This window comes from Acipenser ruthenus, chromosome 28, assembly GCF_902713425.1.
Source record: "Acipenser ruthenus chromosome 28, fAciRut3.2 maternal haplotype, whole genome shotgun sequence".
In the NCBI taxonomy this organism is placed as follows: domain Eukaryota; kingdom Metazoa; phylum Chordata; class Actinopteri; order Acipenseriformes; family Acipenseridae; genus Acipenser; species Acipenser ruthenus.
The window spans coordinates 3,539,397-3,548,248 of record NC_081216.1 but is presented as its reverse complement, the minus strand read 5'-3'; the positions used below and the strand labels follow the sequence as shown (position 1 = coordinate 3,548,248).

General features: G+C 44.1%; 1 protein-coding gene across 2 annotated transcripts; it reads right to left on the bottom strand.

Moving 5' to 3' along the window:
• Nucleotides 1-1,488: 1,488 nt before the first annotated feature.
• 42sp43 (P43 5S RNA-binding protein) lies at nt 1,489-7,231 on the bottom strand. Of its 2 annotated transcripts, none has more exons than XM_034906752.2 (9): nt 7,039-7,231; nt 6,409-6,509; nt 4,560-4,656; nt 4,242-4,330; nt 3,927-4,000; nt 3,734-3,814; nt 3,325-3,554; nt 2,789-2,842; nt 1,489-2,419 (listed from the first exon to the last, which is right to left on the bottom strand). In XM_034906752.2, the coding sequence occupies exons 1-9, from the start codon at nt 7,177-7,179 to the stop codon at nt 2,120-2,122; spliced, it is 1,167 nt and encodes a 388-aa protein (XP_034762643.2). In that variant the 5' UTR covers nt 7,180-7,231; the 3' UTR covers nt 1,489-2,119. The 2 variants fall into 2 exon arrangements, with proteins under 2 accessions (XP_034762643.2, XP_058859243.1); XM_059003260.1 differs by having other exon boundaries at nt 1,491-2,425.
• Nucleotides 7,232-8,852: the final 1,621 nt, after the last annotated feature.

The window sequence follows — 8,852 nt, the reverse complement described above, 5'->3', positions numbered from 1 at the left end:
TCACTTAACCTCCTTGTGCTCCGTCCTTCAGATGGGACGTAAAACCTATTGTAAGTGACTCTGCAGCAGCTGTGGCGCATAGTTCACCCCTGTAAATCGCTTTCGATAAAAGCGTCTGCTAAATGACTAATAATAATAATGAGATTATGTTAAAGGGTTTATAACCACAAATGTAGAGGAGCCCGGCTCTTTTGCATTGTGACAGACTATCGCTTGCGTGTCGCCGGTTTGCGCCCAGCCTCAGCCGTGTTACATAAGCAAAACAGAACTGGCTGCCGCATTTCTTTAGATTTATGTTAGTTTAAAAAAAAAAAAAAAAAAAGTATTTTTCTCCACATGCTTTGCTGTCAATGCCTTACGCTGCCCTGGATCAGTCTCTGTGCCGCCCCATGGACTGCCGCGACTCGTACGAGCGGGTTCATTCATTTGAAGACTGGATAGTAAAGCGATCTCAGCGCGCAGTCAAGACCTTAACTTCTGACTTGCTTTGTTTATAATTAGCAATCAAGTCGGGCTAAAACTATCCATTTGATTAATCGACTCCCAATCCTGTTTTTTGCAAGTCAAACTAGTTTTGTTGGGGGGGGGGGGGGGGGGGGGGGCAATGATTTGTAATTCTTGGTCCGAAAAGAAAGCGACAGACAACAGTCAGTCAGGCACGCTTCTGTACTGCGCAGCGTCAGTGGAGCAGCTTGCATGCCCCAGGTTGTGTGATTTCGATCTGCTATTGATCGGGAATACAGGGAGCGATCAGTTCAGCTTCACCGAGCGACTGATTCTATCAGGCGCAGCGCGGCCCCTCCCTATTCCGCTGGAGTGCTAACGACCTCGGCCTAAAATCAGTGCCGGAAAAACAGGAACTTGGCACCAATCTGGCAACAGATGCTCCTAAATCAATCTGACGCCAAAGCAAACAAGAAACAAAACTAAAATAAGGAACGTGCGCATGCAGCGCCAATGTGAGGAGAGTCGGCAGCTGCTGGAGACGGACGGGTTATTAGGAGAGTGAACCGGAGCACCCCCTGCCTAGGAACAAGCAAGCAGCCCAACAGCGTTCATTCTCCCAGTACAAACCCCACTCCCAGCCACAGCAACCGTCCCCCAAGATATAGCCGGTGACGCCATTCTAGCACGTGCTAATTTTTTGGGGGGGTAGTGTTGCCTTTGGACAAGGGGTTGTGTACCAGGTTGCATCGTTTAATTGGCAAGAGTTATAGCCATTGTGATTATTGGGGTAACCAACGCAAATTGCCACTAGCAGAATGTGTACCAGTACCGAGAATAGGATCACTCATCAGTGCCGCTTAACTGAGACAGTAAAGCACGCCAGCGCCATCTGCTGGAAAGCAAGGATATTCAACATGGCCTAAAAACTAGCTTTAAAGCGTGCCAATCCAGATTTAATTAAATTTCCTAGCCACTTGCCATTTTCAAACGTAATTTATGGATGTGTATATAAATACGTCTCTGGATTATACACCAGAAAGTAGCAATATTTTATCTAGTGTTGCCTCCAAAATTCATCTGAAATTTCTATAAAAATACACATGCATTGGATAACATCATGCCGTGGATAGAATTGTCATGGATTTTGAACTATGACTATTATATAAAACACGGTCGTCAGTGTGCAGGAAGGACATCTACAACAGCACACAGGGCAGAAACATTTTATTGGGGGTGAATTCAGCTCCCAAAATGAAATAAAATGGAGAGAACATACAAAACAAAAAAAAAAAAAAAAAAAAAAAACCACTTCACACAGCTTCAAGCATGAACACTACAGACAGTTCAACACCATCTTAAATAAAACAAACCCAAGATTCAAAAACAAGAAGAGTCTCATGCCTGCTCCTCACTGGTTACAAACAAAACAGACCACCCCCCACCCAAAAACACAAGATTTATAGCAAGTCAAATCTGTACTTCACTTTTCTATTACTACAATTGTATAGAATCAGTTGATCTAGCATCCACATGACAAGTTCATAATAACTGAGGTTAGAACGCCTGCTCTGAATCCACAAATCTATTACATTTTCAAAGTGCATAAATAAAACAAATTAGCAGGCACAACTGACAAAACAAAAAAAAAAACATTACTATAACAGGATGACAATCATGGGCCCTTCGACACCGGTGTAGGGTGCTCAGTTCTGCCCCCTGCAGGGTTCTTCTCTGTGCGTCGCGGGGGGCGCTGCTCAAACAGCTCCTTCAGACTGACCTCCTGCTGCACGTAGCGCAGGCTCTTGCGCTCGTTGAACAGGCCTCTCAGGTCGCACTCCACCTTGCCTCGCCGGCGGAACCGCAGCTTCAGGCTGAAGAGCTGCCGCAGGTCCTCCTCAATCACGGGGGTCCTGCGCCCGCGGCCCCCTCTCAGCCGCTTCTGCCAGATCTTACTGGGGCACTGGCGCGCCACCTGCAACTAGCCAGGAACAGCGTTAGCCAGACACGCTACCCCTGCGCCCATCCTCGGCTTTACAACTCCAGTTTAGTTAGTGCTCACCCTTTAGAAAAGGCCAGGAACAGGCTATTACACTAGCAGTCTCATACGGAACAACAAAACAGCCCAGTCTCTTACAACAGCCCCCCCCCCCCTCCCCCTGACTGACTCATTATAAAAAAGGAAGGTCTGAATATTGACTAGGCACGATCTTTTGAGGGAGAAAAAAAAAAAAAAAAAAAAAAAAACGATGACTCTCCTCCCGCACCCCTCCCTCTCCTTCCATCCCCAGTGTACAGGCTTCCCCAATGGGTGGAAAACCTGAGAGACGTCAGAGGTCCTTACCTGGAGCTTCTGCCTGTCTGGGTCATGATGAACAACATGTCTGGCCAGGCTCTCCTGAAAGAAAAGTGTTCTAGTGATGATCACCAGTAGGCAAGATTTTAAACTGTTGCTCGTTTCACACTATTGCACAAGGGTCCGATACAGAACACCAGGAAGGAAGACTCCCATTGCAAAGCACTCACTGATTCCAGGTTTTACTACGAGCGTGATTAGCCTCAGTGTACAGGTGTTACTCTTAAAACCAGGAAAGGATCAAAACAGGTGTGCAATGGGGGTCTTGTCTATCCCTGAAGCAGCATGTTTGTTCCTGGAGCAATGACAGGGTGCCACTGGGTAGTTTTTTTAAGACTACACTGCATTTAGTATGAATTACACTGGTCTAAAATAAAATTAGTAGATGCAAATACATCATGGTCACTCCACTCGTTGCTTCACACAACATCCACACCTATTAACTCAATGGTGCTAAATGGAGAAACACATGAAGTGGGTGTTGAATTGACAGATTCCATACGCGGGTATGGGGTGCTGCTCACCCTCATCGCAAAGGCCTTGGTGCAGTCGGGATAGTAGCAGTGGTACTGGAGCAGCTGCAGGTGCACCTTGCGGATGTGATGCTGCAGGTTGAAGCTGGTGGAGAAGGAGGCCTGGCAACCCTCGCTGGGGCACCGCAGTACCGGCTTGGGCAGGCCATGGCAGCGGCGATGCCTCCGCAGGGTCCCGCGCTTTGTGAATTTCTTCTGACACACGGTGCAGGAGAAAGTAGCTGAGCGAGAGAGAGGAGAGATCCAGGATAGAAAGGTTTTTCATGCTCATTTTAAAAACTTGACCAAGCCGCAGGATGTAAAAACATGAGCAGTACCTGAACCTACAAACTGCTTACTGTATTGCCAAGCAGTTCAATTAAATGCCTGGATTTTTTTTTATTACAGGTGTAGTTTTTACCTGGGTGCTTCAGCATGTGCTTTTGCAGCTTGCTCCAGGTAGCAGCAACAGTCTGGCAGGCAGGAACCTTGCAGGCATACCCTGGAGGGGACAGGCAGAGAGAGCGCTGGTTAATCCAGGGATGGGGCACAGACCACCCACAACCGCTCGAGCAACCCCACCGACGAGACGTTTACCCGCCACAGCATCTCACCTTTGTGGGTCTTCTCATGGGCTTTGCGTGCGGCACACGTTTCAAACTTCCTCCCACAGCCCGCCTGCTGACACCTGTGAGGAGAACGGAGCATTGAGAACAGCCCTGGCTAGCAAAAAAAACCAAACTTAATGCTAAAAAGGGGTTGCTTGGCTTTAAGCATTGACTTTGAAGAACAGAGCAATGCAACCGTTCACTAAGCAAAAGTGTCAAATCCCTTTTCTAATTTTGCCACCTTGAACACAATATTGGGAGGGCAGCAAATTGGAGCAGAGTTCCTGTACATGACACAACTGGAGGAACGGGGTCACCTACTGGAACGAGCAGGTAACTGCATGTTCATTGAGATGAGTCTTGTAGGCTTTGCGTTTCTTGAAGGTCTTCAGGCAGCTTTGCTGTGGGCACTGTGGGAGGAAGAATCAGTCCTTTTAGTATCAGTACCCACATCATGCCAAAGTGCCCACCCACCTTAATCCTCATGCACGGCAATTGCATATGGGTAGAGATCTCTATAGAGAAATAAAAACTACTTAATGTAAACCATTTAACATTTCATACAGGAGTGCGTTAATGCTGCAGAGTTCGCCAGCACACCTCTGTAGTGGCGAGGAGCACTACCACAGCGCCCCCTACCTTGTAGTAACAGTCCTTGACGCCGTGGGCGTATTTGATGTGTCTCTTCAGACTATCCCGCGTTACAAATGTCTGGCTGCAACTCACGTAGGTACACCTAAGGACAGACAGCACAGGAGCAGTTAGGTTATTAATTCGGGATAATTGCGTCAGGCTGACACTGCTGGCTCTAATGATAGAGGAAAGGACTTCAGGCGAGAACATGAAACGCGAGTTACATAAATTGCGGTTGACAGCCGTGCAGTTATGTAAAGAGGAAAAACAAGACAGAACATTGCAAACCATAACCGAGATTCGAGTGTACCAGAGGTGCCTGTAAAATAAATTGCCGGTATGTGCCCGAGTGTAATTGTCGAAGTGTGATTTGCAATGTAATGGTCTTTGGCACGCGTTAATGAGTTTACTTTCTGAAACAAAAGCCAAGGGAAATTAAATGCAATCCATCAGTTAACAGCTAAATTAACAAAACAAACCAATTAAAGATAGAACACCATCAGGACATTGGGCAAGAAATTAACCCTTGGCGAACCAAAATGTTTTTCCCCGCATTTAAAACACGTCTGTGACGTCACCCCTTGACCTTTCAGTGAATCAATCTACTAATCTAAAGCGGGTGTGGAAGGAGAGTGTGGGGCTGAGGTATTGTTTATTAAATTCAGCGTTTGAGCAACAAATCCACAGAAAACTTGATTCGTAAATGAAAACTAGTCAAAAAACACAAATGCCATTTTATTAAGCAGCAACTTCAAATAGACTATACTTGAAATGGATTGCAATTTCATATGTATATTAATGCATAAATGATAGACTCGCTTACACACACAGCCCCCTTCCTAATCCTTATTTCACTCGTCTTCTGGACAGGTTCACGATCACCTGCAATCTCATGATCACACACTTAATCTCATCATGACAAACCGAAACACTCCTTGGTTCCTTACTCGAGTATGAGAAATCTCGTTTTTGCGCCTCTTACCCTCTTTCATGCACACAGCATTGCATCGATGGGCATTCACAGATTAACTCTCCATTATACAAGCGTGTAGCTCAAACTGCTTTGTATAAAAGCCTTCAAAATCCATTTTAAGAGTTTTCCTATAATCTGGCTCGATCGATGACCGCCAACTAGTTGGTTGCTATACTATTGATTTAAATTTGACAGTACACAAAGGCCGCAGGTAAGACTTGACACATCCGGTCTTTCAATCTGTAAATTATATAAAGTGATACTACAAACAAAGTAACACATCCTTATTAACACGCCTTTATTAAAACACGACTCTTCTAAATACAAATTGGTTGCAGTGCAATAGTAGTTTCATAAGCACACCGTAGACCGTGTGTATTTTTCATAAAGTCGCACCACACCTGACGCCGCCGCTACTGTTCTCGTATGCAATAACTTTGGCACTCCTATGCTGTAGACCCCACCCAGTTTGTCTTCGTTACGTCCATCTTAAAAAGACGTCCAAATCAGTCCTTGCCCAACTGAAGCCGACTATCACGATGCTCCTGCCCGGCCCTCACACCAAAATGCATGCCGAACAGATAATCTAAAGTATTTCACAGGTTCAGGTCCGAGAAGTCACATGGTCCACACATTTGTCCTGGTCTTCGGAAATAAACTCCGCATTTTATGCAAACCAACTCCCGATTTAGATAAAACTTCGCCACCCCACCAAAAAAATAACACACACCTATCCAACACAAAACTTAAATTCACCATTGGAATTAGCTACGCCGTTTTGCTGAGAGAATTCAGTACATAGATTTACACGGAGTAGATGTTATATTCCGGTTACAATAGAGATCCAATACAGAATATATAGAACGCCGATCCATAGCCTACCTGAACTGCTTTTGGCCGCTGTGCGTCAGCTTGTGACGCTGCAGGTGAGACTTGCGGGTGAATCGGCGCCCGCACTCCGCCACGTCACACACCTGAGGCTTCTGGAACACAAACCAGAACATTCAAACCGAACAGATTTAAAAAAAAAAATTCAAAAACTGGCGGGCGTTCGATCGAACTCCTGCGCGAGCGCACCACCCCGCGCTCAAGGAGACAGACCGCGGTAAGGAGAGCGTCCAACCAGGTAAACAAAATAAACTCAGAAAAATAGCCCTAAACACAATTTATGTTGAAAAAATGTCTCGTCTTCACCATAAAAGCCCCAGTTTAACAGGTTAATCAAGTACAAATTTGTTACCACAAGTTCAAACAAAAAAACAAACAAACAGGCGAGCAAGTTTGCGCAGGAGACAGATTATTTACTATACAATTACTAGTGCCGTCGGAGCACGTTGAATGGTGGTAAAACCGATTTTAACAGTAATTTACTTGTTGCACCAAGTGTTATAACTTTAGTCATAAGTAACTTTCAGAAAACAAACCACTACAGCAGTGATGAATACCTTATAACAAGCGTTTTAAACAAGAAATAAGAGGCGGCAGACCGAACAGGCCTTATCCCCAACTCACCTCTCCGGTGTGCGCGGCCAAGTGCTCTTTCAGCCGCCATTCCCGCGTAAACGTGGCTCCGCAGTCCGACTGAGTGCAGTTATAAATATTCGTGGGGATCGCATCTACCGTAGCTTGGCGGATGTTTTCGACGGGATTCATGTTGAAAAAGAAAACTACTTTTTTGCTAACTAAATTCTCCTTATCTTTCCCTGTATCAATGTCCCACCTTCACCCCCAGCCTCCTCAGTTTTATAGCCAAGGAAGGCGGGTTTGCACAGGTGAGAATTATTTTCAATGTCATTATTTAATTACTCGTACTAGTGGCTGTCAATGAAAAGTAATCATTACGGCTTCACTGTGAATCTGAATCTTTGGCTAAATTATTGGCAGGTAGAGCCAGGATTTGGGCTTCACTTTTACAACCTTTTGAAATCAATAGTCATGGCCGAATTGACTCAGTTTTGAATAGGTAACGGCTAGTTCCCGCTGTCAGTAGTTATCATTTGAGTGTGTACTGTTTTGACTCCATAATGAAAATGTTAGCTTAATGTTTCTATTTAAATGTCGATTTGTATGGAGTATATTCTGAGAGAATATTAAAATTACGGTTTTAAAAATAAAGGGTGGGGTGATTATGAGTAACCCCACAGATTAGTTTATTTGGTCACTGAGGAATCTCTCTCTCTCTCTCTCTCTCTCTCTCTCTCTCTCTCTCTCTCTCTCATATTTTGTAGTAAAAGTTTTGCTTTTGTGGATGAGGGGAAAAAAGTTACAAGAAATAGATGTCTACAATTATTTATTCCACAAATTGTTTTGAAAAACTCCAAAAATGCTAATTCAAAAGTATTCATACCCTTTGATGCTATGATAGTATTGTCTACAAGATGCTAGAAATGTCAATATGATAATGCAGAACCTAATTCTAGAAAAGTCTAGAAAATGCTGAATTGTAGGTGAACATTCTTAGACTGTATAAAAGGGTTAGGCATAGGATGATTGCTGTCATTACCAATAAGTCAATATGGGAAAATGTAAAAGCTATCTGAAGACCTCAGGTAGAAAATTATTTCATAAAGCTGGAGAAGGGTATGTGGGTACTATTGTAGGCAGTTAATATTTTCTTAAGAGCAACAAATTAAAGGACCTCCAAAAACTGTAGGGGATAAAGAGGTACCTTTGATAGTCAAGATCTCGGTGGGACCTCTACAATAAACGGTGTCCTATTATAATGTACAAACCCGTTTTTAATATCGCTCTTGTAATGTGCAATATTTACACATTACAACAAGCCAAAAACAGACCACATTCCAGACTGTTCAAAGTTCATAAATCATGTTTGTTCAACATGAGCGAATGACTCAATACTGGGAATCTCTTCTTAGAAAGATGGTATTTATTAAGCATGCAACAATATAAAAGTTTGAAAAGCACACAAAACAGTTACACAATTAAAGTCACATTAAAAGCATTACAATGAGAACTAAGGTTTAAAACAACAATTTACCAACAAAATACTAGTACATACTGACACAACAAGGGGTCACACAATACCTGAATAGATATTTAAGAGTATTGTTACCTAGCCTGAAAAGCAGTTCTGTTACCTTGTGTTTCTCCGAGTGTCAGGGCCCCCAACCTTGATGGATAAATACTGAGAGCTGAGGGCTCCAGGTGCAGTGTTGTAGTTTCTTAGAGTCTGAGCAAGCAGGGATCAGCAACCAGTCTGGGGCTAAAGCAGGTCTGGATAGCACTGTGCTCAGATTAGAGGGCAAGCATAGGGGGTAGAGCTGGGGAGTAGAGTTGGGGACTCAGATTAGAGGGCCAACGCAGGT